This window comes from Echinops telfairi, unplaced genomic scaffold (assembly GCF_000313985.2).
Source record: "Echinops telfairi isolate 266 unplaced genomic scaffold, ASM31398v2 ScPeMD7_7467;HRSCAF=8505_1, whole genome shotgun sequence".
Lineage (NCBI taxonomy): Eukaryota > Metazoa > Chordata > Mammalia > Afrosoricida > Tenrecidae > Echinops > Echinops telfairi.
In genome coordinates, this window is record NW_022111368.1 from 40,811,137 (window position 1) to 40,832,107 (window position 20,971).

Here is a 20,971-nt window from a genome sequence, read left to right on the forward strand (position 1 = left end):
CACTCACTCTCTCTCTCTCACTCACTCACTCTCTCACTCACTCAATCTCACTCAATCTCTCACTCACCCTCACTCACTCATTCACTCACTCTCTCACACTCTCTTTCACTCACTCACTCACTCACTCTCTCTCAATCTCTCACTCACTCTCTCACTCTCACTCTCACTCACACTCTCTCACTCTCTCACTCACACTCTCACTCACTCACTCTCTCTCTCTCTCAATCTCTCACTCACACTCTCTCACCCTCTCACTCACTCAATCTCTCACCACACTCACACTTTCTCACTCACTCACTCACTCACTCTTACTCTCTCACCTGCTCTCTCGCTCACTCACTCACACTCACTCACTCACTCACTGCCATCAAGTCCAGGAGAAGAGGACTCTGGGGGGTTTCTGAGACGGTAACTCTTTGTGGGAGTGGAAAGTCGTTTCTTTCTCCGTGGAGCCATTAGTGGATTCCAACCGCTGCCCTTGTGGCCAGCAGCCTCCAGAGTATCAGCACATAACACTCAAGATCGCGGACTTCCCTGAAGACAAGCGTGAATGTTCCCTTTATTTCTGACACTCCACAACTGCGCGACTGCCATGCAGTTACTTTCCCTCACTTTCCGCCAGTTTCCTACTATGTTAACCTGTGGTTAAAGTATGCACACCACAGAGGTGTTTGGGGAATTAAAGAATGTAAATTCTTACCATCGTTAGTCATAGAACTAGACATTCTTCCATGTAGATGGTTTCAGCAGGTATCAACTCCAAATTTAAGGGGCACTGGTGTTTCAGTGGGTTCAGAATTGGGCTGCTAACTGCAGGTCTACAGTTCAAACCCATCTGCCAGAACAAGATGAGGCTGTCTGCTCCCTTAAAGGTTCACAGTCTAGGGGGCGCTTGTCCTCTGTCCCATAGGGTCCCTGATTGTTGGAACAGATGCAATAGCAATGCATTTTCCTACTCCGACTTTCACAGTGAATATGTATGTGTGTATGTTTAAAATATGTATGCATGGTGTTTAAAAGCATTATGCTCTTCTCGATTTTTTTTTTTTTTTGGTTGTAGAGATTAAATGCCCTGGCTGCATTGGTTCGTGGCAGTCTTCCTAAGTTACACAGAAATATCATAACTGCCTTAATTACTATCGATGTCCATGCAAGAGACATTGTCTCCGAACTTGTGACTATGCAGGTAAATGTCTCCTTTAAGGAAAAGCCAATGCTCCTTTCTGTCTGAAGTTGCCAGTTCAACATGTGCATCATTGCTGTCGTGTATGTAGATATCTGGAGTAGACTCCTTTGACTGGCAGAGGCAGCTGCGCTATTATTGGGACATAGACCTGGACAACTGTGTGGCTCGGATGGCGCTCTCAATGTACACTTACGGCTATGAATATCTAGGTGCATGCCCACGACTAGTCATCACTCCTCTCACGGTAAGCTGCTGTGCCCTTCGGTTCATGGGAACGCAGAGAGACGCTCCTCTACCAAAATCTGTCGGCAAAAGTTTTTAACTCTGATCATTAACTCATGATCAGACTGGCCATGAATCCATCTTCCTGAAGCAAGGAGTTGCATTATTTGATTATGTGCGTGGATCTTTGCATCTCTTCCAACTTCTGGGAAGCCTTTCGTGGGAAGCAGTGACCCCTCCCCCTACTCCCACCAAAAGGAAACACCTTGTGAAGTTCTGGCTAGAGTCGATTGCCTGCAATAACGACAACTTATCGATTTCTTCAGGATCGTTGTTACCTCTGCCTCATGGGGGCTTTGCAACTCGACCTGGGGGGTGCCCCAGCTGGACCTGCTGGCACTGGAAAAACAGAGACCACCAAAGACCTAGCCAAAGCGCTCGCCATCCAGTGTGTGGTCTTTAACTGTTCCGATGGTTTGGACTATAAGGTACAGGCCATGCAGCTGAACACTCTCATTTGTGTGTCCTCTGTTTGCGAAAGGACCTAACAGAAGGGCAGGGTGTGCTGATGTCAGCTACTCTGGGTGTCTTCTTTAGAGTCAGAGCAAAGAGTAATCCAAACCCAACCCCACGGCCTCTGAGTTTATTCTGACTCATGGTGGTCCTGTAAGGCAGAGTAGAGCGGCTTCCTTAGGTTTCTGAGACTACTAGTCTTTACAGGAGTAGACGGCCTCGTCTTTCTCCTGCAGAGTGGCTGGTGGGTTTGAACCAGTATGAGTCACTGATCTTACAGTTAGTACCCCAACATGTAACCCGTAGCACTGTCAGAAAAGATTTTTGTTGTTGTTGTTTTTCAGTGCCTCTGTTGGGCTGGGTTGACTAGAGAAACAAATCCAGTGACACTCATATATGTGTAAGAAAGAGCTTTCAAGAAGTAATTGTATATCAGGCAAACATCCCAGCCCAGTCCAACTCAAGTCCTTAAGTCTGGAACTAGTCCATAAGTCCTTCTTCAGACTCACGAAGCCACATGCAATCATGCAGAATGCAGGAATCTCACCGGCCGGTGGGTGCAAAATCCCATAGATCCAATGGCAGTGGACGCTTCTCCAGGCGTCTAGCAGCAACCGGGGTCCAACAGCAGGAAGGTGAAGGTTCTCAGGGACCTCCTTATGAGAAGGCCACACCCACAAGGAGGCACCATCAGGCTGTGACCTGATTGACAGGCTAAACTCCCTCCTTATGTATCTTCAAGTTGAAATGTACTTTTGTAACTACCACAGGGCCACTGAGTCAATTCTGATTCATAGCAACCTTACGCACAACAAAACACTGCCCGGTCCTGCAGCCACTGTGTCCATCCATCTTGTTGAGGGCGTTCCTCTTTTTCAGTGTCCCTCCCTCTACTTTACCAAGCATGAGGTCCTTCTCCAGGGACTGGTCTCTCCTGCCAACATCAGCAAAGTACATCAGACGAAGTTCATCACCCTTGCCTCTAAGGGACATTCTAGCTGTACTTCTTCCAAGATAGATTTGTTTGCTTCTATGGCAGTCCACGGTACTTTCAATATTCTTCACCCGCTCCGTCATTCAAATGCCTCCATTCTTCTTCAGGCTTCCTGACTCGGTGTAAAACTTCCACACGCATAAAAGGCAATTGAAAGTCCATGGCTCGGTCAGGCCCATTTTAGTCCGCAAAGTAACATCCTTGCTTCTCAGCACCTTTAAGCGGTCTCGTGCAGCAGATGTACCCAATGCAATGGGTCATTTGTTCCCTTGACTTTTGTTTCCTTGAGCATTGATTGTGAATCCAAGTAAGCCGAAGGCCTTGGCAGCCTCAATCTTTTCTCTATTTATCCTGTGACCTATTGGTCCAGCTGACACCTTTGGGTTGTGATAGTGACAATGAATTTTAAATAAACGACAGCCTGCCAGAAGAACGAACAAACCTCGTCTTGGAAAAAGCCAGAAAGCGTCTTAGAAGCAAGGTGGTCACACACACACACACACACACACACACACACTTTGGACTTGTCATCGTGGGGGACTAATAACTGGAAAAGGATGAGTGGGTTGAGTGGAGGGTTGGTGAAGGAGAGGGAAATCTTTGGTGAGATGGATTGGCACAGGGACCGCAGTAGCGGACTCGGCCGTGGCAGTGTTGTTTGCTGAGCACGGCCTGGGACTGGGCGGTGTTGTGTTCTGTTGTAAGTGAGGTCACCATGATTCAGAACTGACTCGACGACACCCAACAACAACCATCTTAAATGGTAAAACGACCCTTCTTCTTAGTAGCTCCAGTGTGTTGTCTACCACCTACACTGCCTTGTCAAGGCAATGAAGCGTTTCACTAGTAAAATTCTCAAGCTTCAGGTCTTCATCTGTTATGTTTGGAGAGCTATCAAGTATTTGCAGAGGCCAGCGGAGGTTATGCAAAAGAAGGAAAAGTGTAGAGGCTGTCCCTCTATTTAAGAATGAAATTAGGATCAAATCATGTTTTAAGAAAGATGGATATATTTCCTTTGGTAGCAAGAGGCTGACTTCTGACGTCGCCCACAGTGTTCACATATGCTTATTTGTAGATCCTATCTCTTTTCTCTCTTTAATCTGTCAGCGTAAGACCTGAGTTCTGAAGAAACTGTAACATGCACTCAGTCCCAAGGTGAGCAGCATGCTTGTGATTTCAGATGATGGGGCGCTTCTTCAGTGGTCTGGCGCAGTCGGGGGCCTGGTGCTGCTTTGATGAATTCAACCGAATTGACGTAGAGGTTCTGTCAGTCATCGCCCAGCAGCTTATCACCATCAGAAATGCCAAAGCTGCAAAGGTAAGGCGCATGCTCTATGGAGGATGCCTTTTTAAAAGCTGGTAGTTAACTGACAGAGCCCTGGTGACATAGTGGTCATGCCTTGGGCTGCTCACCACGAGGTCAGCAGTCTGAAACCACCAGCCACTCCTCCGGAGTAAGATGAGGCTTTCTACTCCCACAAAGAGTTATTGCCATGGGAACGCACGGGGGCACGTCTACCATGTCCTAGATGGTTGCTGTGGGTCCGAATTGATGTGGTGGCAGTTCTCAGTTTGGGGAATTAAGTTGCAGGAGTGCCTTCTGACTGTGTGGTAGAATTCTCTGCTGCCTGGTGACAGTGGCGAGTTGTGGAGAGTTGTGTGTTGCCATGTTGTCAAACAGGTTTCGGTAGTGTTCCCAGACTAAAATAGACAGAGGCTGTCCTCATGTGAAAGTACTGTTGAGTAGTGGGTAAATATTTTTTATTATCAACTTTGCACATACACCAAAAAAATATCCAATAGTAGAACAAATGAAAAGAAAAAGGAAATCGATCGTTAATGAACTGCTAAATTGTACAAGTCACTGTACAAGAACGTAGTTTATACTTATTTCATCTTCCAATCAAACCTATGTGAAATAGGTAGTATTTTCTCCAGGTTACAGGTGGAAAAAATCTTAAACATATATTTCTAGTACATCTCAGAATCAAGGTACAACTAAATTCATAATACCCTGAAGTCTAAGCGTCTTCAGACACAGGTGCCCCGTGTCCCCCATGTCTTCTGGAGATGCCCTCACAAAACACAAGCATTGCCAGATACAGCCTCGTAAGCTCCTAAATCTTTATCGCCTGACTGACTAATCAATTAGCTGGAAACAAAAGGTGGAGAGTATGTGGGAAGAGATCAGAGAACATGGAATGTTGCTAACAAGAGGGCGATCTTGTGAGGTGAAAGAAAGGTAGAAGAAAGAACATCAGCAACCTACCAAGCCCCGGCCTGGTGTTGTCAATAACCAAGAAAGAGAGTTGGAGGAAAACATATGCTCCGAACTAGAAGAAGAAACGCAAGCACAGATTTAGAGATTTAAGGAGCACAGCTGGAGTTAACAGCAGCAAGTCTGGCCCACAGCCAGACCAGCCAGTGGTCCCTCCATTCTGGTTTCTCAGGATGGGCCCCTGTGCTCCTGATGTCTGCGAAGGGTGCCCCCATGCAGTGGGTCCTCTGACTTCTCCTACTACTGTTAACCCCCTAATCTGATCATCATCAAAACCTCTTGATTTTATCTGCTAGATGCCTTTCACGTAAGCACCTCCCTCTCCGTTCCACTGAGAACCTCTCTAACTCTGACTGTCACCATCGTCCAAAGGGTACTTCTGTCTGTCTGTCCATAGTATGTCTGATCTCTACACTGCCAGAGTGATCTAATCCTTTAGCTGAAAATATTGCTCAGCTTTACCCTTCTATGGGTCAAAAAAAAAATCTCGATTCCCTAGCCTAGCTTGCAGAATCGTTTCCATTCCATCTTGTGTTTCCACCCTTTGCCCTGGAACGTCCAAGGAAAGTGCACATTCATGATTACCAGCGTGAATTGCCGGCCATCCCTTGAACACGAAGTTTTGTCTCTTACTCTTGTCTCCTTTGCCCAGAATAGCTGTCACTGCTTATTTACCCGAAATTCCCCCTTTTCCTTCTTCAAATCTCAGGCATTCCAGGGCTCTCTGCAGGTACTGTGCACACTTCCACGATATGGTGCTGATTCCAGGCCTCACGCTATCCCACGAGAGCAAGCCTGGGAGCTGCTGGAGGGCTTGGCAGTGGGTCTCCTCCTGCGCTGTTCTTTCGAGCCTTGCCCACTGCCCCACCTCAGCTGTCACAGGTGGTCAACAAGGATGTGCTGTTAAATAAAAGGGAAAGTGTAGTTCCAAAGATGGTGACAGTATTCCTCGACACCCAAGCAATAATACCAGATGTGAATTCTTTGGGAAAAGCCAGAACGTAGGAATAAAAAAGGTATAATGACCATAAAGTCTAAATTAAGAAAGCTTGGCAAAAGCGATGGAGGCTTAGAAGCTTATCATCAGTGTACCAAGAGGGTAAAGGTGGTTTAGGCCAGCAGGATCAAGGAGACAGAGCCGAGAAAACGTAGCCCAGAACAGAGAAGGCGCAGGCACGGCAATCACGGGAGAAATGGTACCTGGTGTCCAAAAATAGGACTCATTATTCTCAGCTTGACTGTACCTTGATATGAATTTTGTGTTCAAGACATAATTCATGTGAGAAAATTTACCCATGTCTGGAGAAGTATGAAGTTACACTTTCTATTCCATTTAAACAGCTCTCTAGGTTCATGTTTGAAGGGCGAGAAATAAAGCTGATTATGACCTGTGCAGCCTTTATCACAATGAATCCTGGGTATGCCGGCAGAACCGAATTACCAGATAATCTGAAAGCCTTGTTCAGACCGTTCGCAATGATGGTGCCAAACTACGCCTTGATTGCAGAGGTGAGCTTCATGTTATAAAGTGACAAAAAAGTTAAGTTTCTTTCGTTACATTTGATTCTATCACTGTAGGAAGGTTTTTTAATAAAAGCATCTCGAGTAAGGTTACACATTATAGTGTGTATTCAATGTAGCGAAGACTATTTTCATGGAGAACGTTTGAGTCTATATTTGATTTTGCTTGTTTTGTTTTGTTTTCCTTCTTTATTTTCTTCACTGAACTATCCCTAATTCGCTTGCCTGTCATTTTCTAATAATGTGGTGGCTTGGTTTTGATGTGATGCTAAAAGCTATGCCACTGTTATTTCAAATATTAACAGAGTCACCAGCTTGGACAGATTTCTTTTTTTTTTTTTTTGATGATTTGAATACCAAGTGATATGATATTTTTTTATCTATAGTTTCTTTTCTTTTTTTTTCCATTTAGGTATGAATTTATTGTTTTTTTGTTTTGTTTTTTTAACATTTTATTAGGGGCTCATACAACTGTTTTCCCAATCCATACACACATCAATTGTGTAAAGCGCATTTGTACATCGTTTCTCAAAACATTTTCTCTCCATTGAAACCCCCAACATTAGGTCCTCATTTTTCCCCTCCCTCCCCGCTCCCCCCTCCTGCATGAGCCCCTGATAGTTTATAAATGGGTATTTTGTCATATCTTGCCCTGTCCGACGTCTCCCTTCATCCACTTTTCGGTTGTCTGTTGGACAGATTTCTTCAATACTTCCAGACTAAGACAGACTCAGAAGAAAGAACTGGCAATCTACTTGCAGGAAGACTGGCCAGTGAAAAGCCGTGGCTAGCAGTGGAGCGTTGTCTGATATAGTACCAGGAGATGAGTCTCTCAGGTTGGAAGACACTCAAAATATGATGAGAAAGAGCTGCCCTGTCAAAGTAGAGTAGATGTGGGTGGAATAAAGCTTTCAGAACCTTGATTTGCTAATGCGGCATGAAAGAAATAGCTGCAGGCATCGATTAATCATCAGAATGTGGAATGTACTAGTCTCAATCTAGAAAAATTGGAAGTTATCAAAAATGAAATGCATAAAAATGGATATCTTAAGTGTTGGTGAGCTGCAATGGACTGGCATTGGCCTTTTTGAATGGTTTACTATTCCAGAAACGACAAAACAAAGAAGAATGGCATCACGTCCACCGTGAAAAAGTCAGGGTCTATTCTGAACGCCATTAATGATAAATGATATTCATATGACTGCCAGGGAAAGTCAGTTGAAATAACTATTCATATTTACACACCAACCATAAATGTCAGAGATAAAGGAATTTTACCAAAGTATACTGTCAGAAGTTGACTACATATGCAATCAAGATGCATTGATCCTCATTAGTGATTGGAATAAGAAAGTTGGGAATAAAAAGGAAAAATCTGTAGTTGTAAATATGGCCTTGGTGATGGAACCACACTGGTGATTGCATGGTAGAATTTTGCAAGACCAATGCCGTACTCATTGCAAATGCATTTTTTTACAAGGTAATTGGCAGCTATATACACAGACCTCACTGGATGGAATTCATGGGAATTAGATTGACTACATCTGTCGAAAGAGAAAAGGGCAGAAGCTCAATATCAGTCAGCACCAGGCCTGGGGCCAACTATGGACCAAATTATCAACTGCTCATATGCAAGTTCAAGTTGAAGCTGAAGAAAAGTAAAGCAAGTCCACGTGAGCCAACGTACAACCTTAAGCATATCCCACCTGATTTTAGAGAACATTTGAAGAACAGCTTTGATACATTGAACACTAAAGACCTTCTTCTTCTTCTTCTTCTTCTTCTTCTTCTTCTTCTTCTTCTTCTTCTTCTTCTTCCTGTTGACAAGCCATGTGGAGCGGCATTGAGGAGCCACACTCACAGAGTGGGAGGAACCTCATAGAGACCTTGGAAGTGCTGACATGCTTCCACCACCACTGGATCCACAAGACCTTTCATCCACCAGCCTGTGATCTTCCTGCATTCGACATCATTGCATATGCCACATGAGTCTGAAGAAGAATTTACAGACTAGTGTGGGACATATTGGCTAATATCAGACTTATGGACTTGATCTGGACCGGGCTGGGATGTTTTCTCAATACTATATAATTGCTCTTTGATATAAAGCTCTCCTCACACACATATGAGTGGATTGTTTTCTCTAGTCAACCAGGACTAATACACTTGTTATCATGCAGAATGAAGTGGAAAGTGTATTATTGCAGATGCAGCTAGGTTAAAATTTAGCACTTGTCATTTGCTCTCCCTTATAATTCTAAATTTGTTCTAGTTTTTAATATTTTCTGTTTTCTATTATATCTAGGTTTTATCTGTTTTGCTTTGTTATTGTTGTTAGGTTTTTTTTTCGTGTTTTATTTTTTAACTGTTTTTCTGCATATGAAATCCATGATAGGTAAATCTATTTGTGGAGGTTGCTTTGAGTTGCCTATAGTAGGGTTCTGTAGTTTTCCTCGTACAAGTCTTTGGTTTTTTTGGTTAGATATACCCCTAGATATTTCAGTTTGTTCTTGGCTGTTTGTAATATTAAGTGTGAGGAGTGCCATCCCCCGACCACTACCCACGGGTTCAGTAAGCATAATTGTGCGGTTGAGGTGTATATAAGTATTATATTAAAGTCATCAAGAGCATGAAAGGTAGAGGAGAGTTATTACAATAATGCATTCAGACACATTGCATGGTAGCATTGCTCACCTCAGCCCCGCTCGGTGGTCCACATGGAGAGAGGGGGAAGGGAAAGAGGGCAGGAAAGGGAACAAGGGAGAGAGGACAGGAGAGGAGACAGGAGGAGGAGCCCAGCGAGAGGAGTCAGGGAAAGAGCTCTCTATTGTTAACCCAGGCTTATATGCCTTTGGGGGCATGCAAGCCCACTAATTACAGGTAAAGACATATGTCACAGGAAGGGGTTGCACTATAGGTTATACAGCAATGAGAGGGGGTGGTCTAGGGACATACACGCAATAGGAAGAGGAGGGATTGGAGGTATACATGTGACAAGATGGGCAGATCCTAGATACAGAATGGCAGCTTAATTTTGGATGTCACAGAGCAGGTTTGACTTGTTCCCTGGCTCAACTGATAGAGACCATTATCAGTAGGAGGGTGTGAACTCCTCCTACAGGAACCTGTCCATTGTCTTTAACAGCAGGGGTCCACTGCAGTCTGGCCCTCAGGGGGGGAATGCCTGCACATCTGACCTCCCCCCACAGCTATTGTGAAGGGTACTGCCTTCTTGATCTCCTCTTCCTTGGTCTTGTGCAGTGTATATAGCAAACCAATAGCCTTCTGTTTGTTGATCTTGTATCCCACCACTCTTCTGTATTCCTCTCATGATAGGTAAATCTATAGAGGCAGTAACTAGATTAAAATTCTCTTGGGGGTAGGCAGGGGAAGTTGGGAGGAAACGGGGAGCTAATAACAATGAGCACAAGAATGAAGAAAATATGATACAACCTATTGTGGTGCTGATGTACAACCCTTCTTGATATGGTGGAACTATTGAATTGTATTATGTTTGGATTATGTCATTATATGCCAATGACACTGTTCAAAAGAGAGAGGGTAGAAGGAAAACACAGAGTCACCGTAATATATGATAAAAAAATGGTATTGAGGAAAGAAATTAAAGCTACTCGGAAGAGGTTGCTGCAAAACAGGGCTAAACAAATTGACACATACCAATGAAGATGTTTCAACAAATAGATGCAATGCTAGAAGTGTCGAGAAATTTGGAAGTCAGCTACCTGGCCAACTGCAAAAGAGTTGTGCCCAACAGAAAGGTAGCCCAACAAAATGCAGAAATTACCAAACAATATCATTAACAGTACACATAAGTAAAAATTTGCTGAAAATATTGCAAAACTGATTGCAGCAATACACCTACAGATAACTACCAGAAATTGCAACCAGATCCAGGACATAGCACCAGGGAGAACACTCATGATGTCAGAGGGGTCTTGGCAGAAAGGAGAAAATAATAGCAAGATGTTTACCTGTGTTTTACTGACTATGTGAAGGCATTTGGTCAAGTGGATTTTGACCATTATGAACCTCATTTCAAAGAATAAGAATTCCAGAACAATGATTATGCTCAGATAGAACTTATTCCAAAGGGCCATCATTAGGACAGAACAAAGGGTTATTGTGTAGTTTAAATTCAGGAAAGGTGTGTGTCAGTTGTATCCTTTCAACATATTTATTCAATCTGTTTGCTGAGCAAATAGCCAAAGAACTTAGATTATATGAAAAAGAAGGTGATATCAGGGCTAGGGAAAGACTCATTAACACCTGAGATAAGCAGATGGCACAACCTTGCTTGCTCAAAGTAAAGAAGAACTTAACAATGGGAATCGATGTAGAGTACACTTCAACATAAAAACCGAAATTCTCACAATTGGACCCCTCAGTGATACCATGATAAATGGAGAAAAGATTAAAGTCATCAAGAATTTCATTTGACTTGGCCTCACACTCCATGGCCAGGAAACAGCCGTCTAGAAACCATGGAATGGGTTGCATGGCAAATCAGTCACCTGCAAAATACCTCTTTAAAGTGTCAAAAGGTTAAGGTGTCCCTTTGGAAGCTAAGGTGTACCTGATCCAAGCCGTGGGATTTTCAATCCCCTCATCTGCATAGGAAAGCTGCACAATGAATACGGAAGATTAAAGAGCTGGTGCCTCTGGACGGTGTGTTGGTGAAGAATAGTAAATATCCCGTGGGTGCCAGAATGATGTCTTGGGAGAAGGACAGCCAGAGTGATCCTGAGAAGTCGGTCACTTACTCTCATGGACTTCGGACATGGAATTTCTCAGAATCACTAGCACAAGGACCTCTATGAAGTTTTAAAAAAACAATAGCCCTGATTAAACCTTGGAACTGTATAATGTGTGGAGTATGTGCCAATAAAACTGTTTTAAAAAATAAATAATAGCCCGTCAGGTTTTTTTCATTTTGTTTATTTATTATCAGCCTGTGTACAATTGATCATCTGAAGTTAATTTTCCTTTGATAACAACTAATTTTCAATATTTTTCCATATGAAGGAGAGCAATTGCTTCAGAATAGAACCTACCATGCCAAATCCTATCATTAGAAAATTTACAACCTTCATTCATATGATGCTACCACATCGCATGGTTCTCCAGAACCCACGGGGGTACAGTGGGTTGGATGACATGCTGTCATCACTTTTGACCTTCTTGGCAACCAGGGAAGATAAAGACTTGTTCATTGTCCCAGAATTGGTAGGGAGAAAACCTGGCTTAGAAGCCAGTCCATCCCTTTATTCATATCCTCTGTGTGTCCTGTTGCTACAGTACTCAAGAATTAGAAGGATTTGAAAATCCTGTCTTCTAAGGACTGTTCGTATTGTTATGATAGTGAGATAGTTAGTGTTTATTGTGCCTACCTGGCCAATAAACATATGTGGGGTTAATTGAAGGGCAGAGAGATAAATGGCTCAGTGAGCCTCAACTTTTGAGTTCTCGGGTCTCTTGCTTTATGATGGTCACATCAGGGTGCAGCTGCCTTAGCCAGTTCCCTGCTTCAGCTGGCAAGGCTTACTTTTTGCAAGACATCCCTGAGGAGAAGCCACATGGACCTACCCTGGTGCAGCCCTGGTTGCTGGAGCAGCCGTGTGGAGACCCCTGCCAGTGTTGAGATGCTTACACATTCACTGACTCGGCTTTCCTCCTGCAGTCAGCATCATTACATGTGTTTTGTGAGATGGAGGAGGACTTTGTGGATTGGTGTTGGACATATGGGTTAATGGGCTTGTGGGCTTGGGCAGCACTGGATTGGGATGTTTTCTTGATGTGCACTTACCCTTTATATAAAACTCTCTCTTATGCATATGAGTTTCTGTGGATTTGTTTCTCTGAAGTACACAGACTAACACAGATAAATTGGCTGAATCAGAGTCTATGAACACAAACTATTTTTAATCATGTACAGTGTGCACAGTGCTGTGCTAACTAGCAGTGACAGAGCCCTAAACAAAATGGGCCACCACTAAGACATCCCTGCATCATTGTGGAACTGGCTTTTGAGGCCATCTGCAGTGCTTCTGGTAGACCATGGATTAAGGGCAGGTCCATACCCACCACCACCATCAAAGACACCAGGCAGTGCTTGCTTTGGCGGCACATATACTAAAATTTGAACGACACTAGGCATTGTGTAATTTCTTTAACCAAAGATACAGAAACTTGTCAGGAGCAAAGTAACCTCACACGTCAGGGAACAAAACAAAATTAAAAACCATGGCCATCAAGTTGATTCTGACTCATGTAACCCCATGTGTTACAGAACAGAACTGCTCCACCAGGTTCTCCCGCTCTCTCTCTCTCCCCCCACCCCAGTCCCCTTATCAGAATAGCTTTTGTTTATTGATTATTGTTTGTTTATTTTAGCAGCTTTATGCACATATAATTCACATATCACACGTTTCAAACATGCAAACCTACTAACAAGGTGGTACCATCAGCACTGCAGTGGATTTCAGAGCATTTCTTCCCTCTTGAATTCCTTCTGACTCACTCCCCATCTCCTCCCCACCTCCCCTGTCCTAGGGTTCATATACAGAAAACATAGAAAAACAAAACCCCAAAACATAGGGTTTTCACAGCTAGAGTCTTAACAGAAGTAGACCACTACATCTTTTTTCTGTGGCACCATTGGATGGTTCGGATCACATACTTTTAGCACAAATTATTCACACCACCAAGATCCTGCAGGGCATGGGATAGACAGCCAATCACTGTGTAGCTTTTCTCAAGGGAGCACATTGCTATGACTGGTATTGTCTTCCAAGGTGGTGGTCTTGTCAAACTGGATAAGCACAGTTCTCGTGACAACACTGCCCTGTTGAAGCCTGGCCTGAGAACACCATTTCACCTCCATAGCGTAAACACTTGGCTCTCTTGCTCCTTGAACTAAAAGTCATCAAAGCCACGTCTTCATCAAGAGAGCCCTGCCCAGGTGTCTCCATAAAGCATCCTGCCTAATGCCTTCCAGTGGCACTGCAAACCATTTGTCTTTCCAACGTAATACTTACATTCTTTTGTTAAATGACACCAACTAATTGGAGAAGTGCAATGGTGAAAGTGGATTCCCTCTTCAGGAGAAAGAGGAAGATGCCTGCTCCTATAAAGATTTTCAAGGCCTCCAAAACCCTATATAGGTCAAGAATGAGTTGAAATGAACTTAATGGCAGTAGTTTTAATAGGTTAGTATTAGGCTAATATATTCCAGTGTTTCCCAAGGTGGGTGATATCACCCCTGGGGATGCTGGAATAATCTAGGGAGGGGCTGCAAGAAAAGCATAACTATATCCTAAATTATGAGCTAGAGTATAAAACTTTAGCAACCAGTTGGGCACTGAGTAATTTTTTTTTTCTGAAAAGGGGACAGTGGGCCAAATAAATCTGGAGACCTAATAATAATCTAACAATTAGACTATCAATATCATATAATAATATTATACTTTCCTATTCTAGGTAATTCTCTATTCTGAAGGATTTGAGTCCAGCAAAATATTGGCAAGAAAAATGACTCAGATGTATAAACTGTGCAGTGAGCAACTTTCTCAGCAGGATCACTATGATTTCGGCATGAGAGCCGTGAAGTCTGTACTGGTCATGGCTGGGTAAGAAACCAAAGTGGTCAAAAGTTAAACACCACATCCTATAATCAATGGGTGGAAAGGGAAACCAGCCTGGTCCACAGTCAGTAGCGACTCACTGTCAGCTCCCGCGCCAGCTGTCCGTCTCAACCTCAGACTCCCATGCCGCAGGGGCAGGGCTCTCACCTCTTCCTTCCAGGGCTCTCCTCTGTGAGACCCAGCATGCTACTTCAGATGGAACCTGAGGCCCAGCTAGACTAGCTTCTGTCTAGTCTTTCCTGTCTCCAGGAGCTCATCCAATACCTTGGGCTCGAGCGTACCCAAGTCTTCACGACCACTGGAAAGGAAGACTGGCCAGTTTCTTATCCATATCCGGTGAGGTAAATCACACGGGTGAGCCGGCAAAATCATGCATGTTAAGAGAAACTTCAGTCCATCCTTCCAAGTGCATTTCAGGCTTACCTCTTGCGTGCCACCTCGTTTTTACAAAATAGTACAAGTCTGCGTTTCTTTCTTAGTACAGCAAAAGTCTTTCCTGTTTCACACCTTATTTTGTTTCTCTTTATAACTAATTGAAGTTACTAACTCTGGACCCTCAACTTGTCCAGAGTCCCTGAGAATAACCGTTTTCTTACTAGTTCTTCCTCTTAGCCTCATTGGGTCAGTTTCTGTACATCCATGCCCCTTCTCTCTCACCTTGTATCTGTGCCCTTTCTGTCTTTCTCTCTTTCTTTCTTTCTTCTGTCCTTCCTTCCTACCTTTTTCCCTCCCTCCCTTCCTTTCTCTCTCTTCCCAAATGCACTATTACTTCTTTTTCAGGCTTGCCATATAAGCATAATAAGGGGTTTGAATACATTTACAGGCATTGTTCCAAGAACACAAATTCAGAGCAGTGGGAGAGACAGACAAAGCAGCCATCGTCTAAGATGCTACGTGCTGAGGGCAGTCATAGGTTCTCTAAGAATTAAATGGAGGAGCTTTCTAGAGGATGGTTTGGGCTTTGAAGGGAAAATAGGAGTTAGTCAGCAAAAAAGCAAGGCATAGCATTCTGGGCAGAGGAAAAGAGAGTCACAGACTATGAAACCCGATGGGGCAGCATGGCTAATGAATCAGGTGCCGAAGGAAGAGATCCTTGTTATTCCCCAAAGGCTGCATTCTGCAGGGCGGTCTGCACACCTTGCGATTCCTGACTCATAGGTCTGGAGAGTTCTGTCCAATCACATTTTCTCTAATTGTCCTCTGATCTATTCCTTTGGATTTAGGTCTTTAAAGAGAGAGAACCCAACCCTGAATGAGGACGTGGTACTGATAAGGGCTTTACGAGATTCCAACTTGCCCAAGTTCCTCACGGACGATGCGCTTCTGTTCAGGTAACTTTCTGGGGGGTTCAGGATCAAGCATAGCTGTTGTGTGGCTAATGATAGTCACATGATCGAGTCTTTCTTCCCTTAACAAAGCAGTGACTTTTTCATCTTTCCCAGAGATATGCACTGAAATGTGAAAAGACAATACTAGTTTAAAATAAAGATACTAAAATTTTGACATTAGTTCTTTTTTCTTCAAAATATTCATCACTAGGCTATGTCCTATAGAAATTAGGATTTGGCTAAAAAATAAATAAATAAAAAGAAACAAATAAATTAGTATTTGGTTATAAGCTCCTGACCTAACAAGAATGTGCAGATATTGCTTTGAGGATACCCTCTCTCTTTCCTGTCAACTACCACAAGGTATTAATAGTCTTAATTCATGTCATACACCTTGACATACTTTGCTGGGAGACCGTACCTCTGTCTGCTGTCGTCTTGTTTTAACAAGTTGAAAAACTTGTTAGAATTTCGCTCATCTGCTTTAACAAGTTGCGAAACTTGTTCAAATTGTCTCACCTGCTGTGTCTTCCCTTCTGTTATTTGTCCTTCTAAGCAGTTGTATGAGTGTGTTTTTGTTCATATGAATTCACTTATTTTCATTAAACCAAGTTAAATGTTTTGTTATCTGCATTCATCTCCTAGGACAGTCAGATCGCATTATCAAAAACGGAGTGGGTTAAAACCATTGCCTCCCACTTGCAGAGACCAGAAGTCTGAAATCAAGGTGTCACTAAGACCATTACCCATCCCCCCCTTTTCCACCAAAAGGCTACACTGGTGATGTAGTGGTTACACGCTGGGCTGCGATCCACATGGTCAACAGTTCAAAACCACAGCAGCTTTGAGGGAGAAAGACTGGGCTTTCTACTCCAGTAAACACTTCCAGTCTTGGAAACCCACAGAGCTCACTGTGAGTCAGCACTGACTCGATGGCAGTGAGAAAGGCTGTGGGGAAGATTCCTCCTGGCTTCATGGATTCTGGGGGCTCCAGCAATCCACGGTTTCCTTGGCCTGTGGGTGCATCACTCCAGTATCTACCTCCATCTCCACAGGGCCGCCATTCCTCCGTGTTTGTGTCCGTCTCCTCTTTTTGGAAGGACACATTCATAATGGAGTGGGATCCACCCAGCTCTTTTGTTAACTGATCCCATTTTCGCAGACTTTTCTATTTCCAAATGAGATCAAATTCACCGGTCTGAGAGTTAAGGCTGCAGTGGATCTGAGGAATACAATTCAATTCATGATCATATCATATGGCATGCTTGTTGTAATGAACTCAATCAGTATAGATGTCTGGGAAATAAAACACTAAAGCACCTCTACCAACCTCCAAACCTCCACTCCTACCTCCCACATTCACTGTCCACCCATGTGTTTACACTGACTCTTCTGTGATTGGATAAATGGTGGCTGTTGCCTGTATTCATTACCATTTGGTTTTAAAATAATCAGATTATATTTACTTAGAGACCCAATGTTCCCTTTATTCAATTTCCCTCAATGATAACATATTACAAAACTATATCAAAACCGGGATGCTAACATTTATACAATCAAAAGTCAGCACATTTTCATCATCAACAAGAGATCCCTCAGACAAGCTAGTCAGGGTGCAGAATAGCATCAATAAAACATACAACTTTCCTCTAGTTCTTTAATGCTTCCTCCCACCGCATTATCATGATCCCAATTCTACCTTACAAATCCAGCTAGACCAGAGCATGTACACAGGTATAGATAGGAACTGGAAACACAGGGAATGCAGGACAGATGAACACCTCAGGACCAGTGGCGAGAGTGGCGATACCAGGAGGGGAAGGGGAAAGTGGGGAGAAAGGGGAAATTGATCACAATGATCTACATATAACCCCCGCCCTGGGGGATGTACAACAGAAAAGTGGGTGAAAGGAGACATTGGTCAATGTAAGACATGAAAAAATAATAATAATTTATAAATTATCAAGGGTTTGTGAGAGAGGGAGGGTGGGAGGGAGGGGGAAAATGAGGAGCTGATATCTAGGGCTCAAGTAGAAAGAAAATGTTTTGAAAATGATGATGGCAACAAATGTAAAAATGTGCTTGCTTGACACAATGGATGGATGGATTGTGATAAGAGTTGTGTGAGCCCCCAATAAAATAATTAAGTAAAAAAAGGGATCCCTCATGATGGCCTTTGATAGCTCTGCCCATTTTCCTCCTTCCTCCCTCCTTAATCCCTGACAAACATGAACCTGTCCTCCATTTCTAGAATTTTAGCATTTGAAGAATCTTATATACAGTAAACTCTGTAAGACAGAAACCTGTCAGAGAATGAAAATTCAAATATTTTCCACTAATAGTGAGTGATTTTTTTAAAAAGTGATAAGACTATATACCCTTTCAAAGGCAGAAAACTTGCAAAACCTGGAAAAATAAAAAGTAAAGTTTGGGTTGTCCCAAGTTTCACTGCATTGGAATTGTGAATCATGTAACTTTTTGAGACTGACATCATTCGAAGGAGAGTCACCCAAGTTGTTCGTGTATCAATAATTCATTTTCCTTTACAGCCAAGTAGTATTCCACAATAGGGATATGCCATAATGTGATCAACCACTCACCCTTGAAGAACATGTGACTTTTTACCAAATTGGGACTAGCGCACATAAAACTTCTATAAACATTCAATATAGGTGTTTGCATAAAAATAAGCTTTGATTTCTCTCGGATGAGTATCCAGATGTGAGATAATGAGGTCACATGACAGTTGCATATGTGTTTCTTATGAAACTACCCCCAAAAAAATAAAAAATAAAAAAGCAACTCCTGTGCTCCAGAGTGGTGGTATGATTTTGCATTTCCATCGATAATGCATGACTGATCCAGTGTCTCTGCACCCTGTCAGCCTTCGGCGTGTCGTCACTGGTTTGAATGGAGCCATTTCCATAGATGTGCAGGGATAGTTCGTTGTGGCGTGTTAAGTACTGCCACACCCTGTGAATATTTCAGAGGCATGAAACATTTTGCTTACTCCAGAAGGTCTTCATATCTGCTGGGAATGTGTGCTTACAAACATTAATCTAGTATACAGAAAGCAAATAAAACCATGCAAGCTCTCAGAGAAAAGTGTCCTGTCAGCAAATTGAGAGACAGGTGTTCTATGAAGTCTGTAGAAAAGCAGATCAAGGATGAAAATCGGGGCTCATTATAATCTTTAATCAATTCACTGTAACAATATGGAGGGATTCCTAGGGGCCAGAGGTTCCTAATGGATTGTATTTTTGTTTTGTCAGTGGAATCATATCTGACCTTTTTCCTGGAGTCCAAATTCCGGAGCACGATTACGGTATCTTGCAGTCAACAATTATTGATGTTATGATTAAGCAACAGCTTCAGCCTGAGCTGTGTATGGTCCAGAAAGTGATACAGTTCTATGAAACCATGTTAGTAAGGCATGGTGTGATGCTAGTCGGGCCAACAGGAGGTGGTAAGACCACAGTTTACAGAATACTAGCAGAAACTTTGGGAAATTTGCACAAACTTGGAATAGACAATCCCTTTTACCATCCGGTTAAAACATTTGTTCTTAATCCTAAATCAATCACAATGGGTGAATTATATGGCGAAGTGAATAGCGTAACCTTGGAATGGAAGGATGGCTTGATGGCACTCAGTGTTCGAGCAGCTGTGAATGATACTTCCGAAGACCATAAATGGATTGTCAGTGATGGGCCGGTGGATGCTCTTTGGATTGAAAATATGAATACAGTGTTGGATGATAACAAGATGCTTTGCCTGGCTAACAGTGAAAGGATTAAACTCACACCTCAGATCCACATGCTTTTTGAGGTAATGCATGCCTTCGTGTGGAGGGAAATCATTTATTAGATTAGCATACCATCATTAAATTGTTTTTCTCACGCTGATGTAGCATTTACTCTCTATAATGCCTGCAATCGTGTATTTATTTGCATATGCTGGTGATTTAACATCTTCTCTAAGTAAAACAGTAAGTAAAAGATCATTTCTAAGTAAAAGATAAATTGTATTAATATGAGTAAATTGGTTCACTGTAGTGTAAACATTTGATGAAGGAATTGAGAGAGGAATGTGAACTGAATGCAACTATGAAGTATTAAGGAAATTATCATCACTCTAAGGAGCCCTGGTGGCATAGGAGGAGAAGCATTGAGCTGCTAACCCCAGTGTCAGTGCTTCAAACCCACTGGCCAATCTGAAGAAGAAAGATGAGGCTGCCTTCTCCTGTAAAGATTTTAAATCTAAACAGAAAACCCTCACTGCCATTGAGTTGATGTTGACTCACAGTGACCCTCTAGGACAGGGTAGAAGTGCCCCTGGGGGTTTCCAAGACTGTGACTCTTTACAGGAACCCTCCTACCTGCCCCAAAGGGTGGCTCTGAATCAGAATCAACTCTCTGACAGTGGGTTTGATGGGGTTTTCCATTCATTCTTCAAGCATTGTGTTAGGTATTGGGCTAGGTATTCGGTTACAAGAATAAATGAAATAAAGGTGGGGAGCAGGGGAGGGGGCATCTGTTCCCTCCCATAAGAACTTGAAGACTCTATACTCATTTTATTTCTCATCTCACACCTCGATTCCCCATCTCTCTCCAGTTCTGCTTGCTTATAGCTCTCCCATTCTCTTCTACATAAAACCATTAAGCAATACCTTAAGCTTTAAAACTGTGATTCATTGATTCTGGAATAAGGAAGAATTGTATTAGCTATTACCTGTCTAACTTCCTTCAACTTTAGGTTCAAGATCTAAGGGTGGCCTCTCCTGCCACCGTCAGTCGCTGTGGAATGGTGTTTGTTGATCCTGAAGAACTGAAATGGATGCCGTATGTTCAAACTTGGATGAAGGGTATTTCTAAAAAAGTAAGTGCAACCACATCCACTCCCCCCAAGCCTCCCCTGGTCCAACCTCTCCTTCAGGGCTCATATTGCCCTTGAGTGGCCAATAGGAACAGATTAAGGCCTCATTTTGGCTTGATTGTGGGAATTCCAGAGTGTAACCTAGAACCTCTCACCAAGAATTTCCGAATATGGCCTCCTGCTTGTTACCAGAGCCTGCCAGTCTTCCAGCTCGCTGTCTGCATGCCCGGATTCTCACCATGTCGGTTCCTCTCAGGTGCAAAGCCACACCCTGCCAAGACACACATAAAAACAGCCTATGGTGTCGAAAAGCCTTGGTTAGAGATAATGAAGAAAAACAAAACTTAACCCTAGACACTAGCTGTCATTGCTATGTAGATTTCAGAACACCCC

General features: G+C 43.0%; 1 protein-coding gene across 1 annotated transcript in view; it reads left to right on the forward strand.

Annotated features, from left to right (window-relative positions):
• DNAH6 (dynein axonemal heavy chain 6) overlaps positions 1–20,971 on the forward strand; it is a 260,070-nt gene that overhangs the window by 128,369 nt on the left and 110,730 nt on the right. Inside the window, exons 26-34 of the mRNA XM_004713856.2 lie at positions 1,061–1,186; positions 1,275–1,430; positions 1,735–1,896; positions 4,096–4,233; positions 6,535–6,702; positions 14,212–14,360; positions 15,599–15,706; positions 18,976–19,531; positions 20,459–20,581. Coding sequence (XP_004713913.1) covers positions 1,061–1,186; positions 1,275–1,430; positions 1,735–1,896; positions 4,096–4,233; positions 6,535–6,702; positions 14,212–14,360; positions 15,599–15,706; positions 18,976–19,531; positions 20,459–20,581 — 1,686 coding nt within the window. The remainder of the gene's footprint in view (positions 1–1,060; positions 1,187–1,274; positions 1,431–1,734; positions 1,897–4,095; positions 4,234–6,534; positions 6,703–14,211; positions 14,361–15,598; positions 15,707–18,975; positions 19,532–20,458; positions 20,582–20,971) is intronic.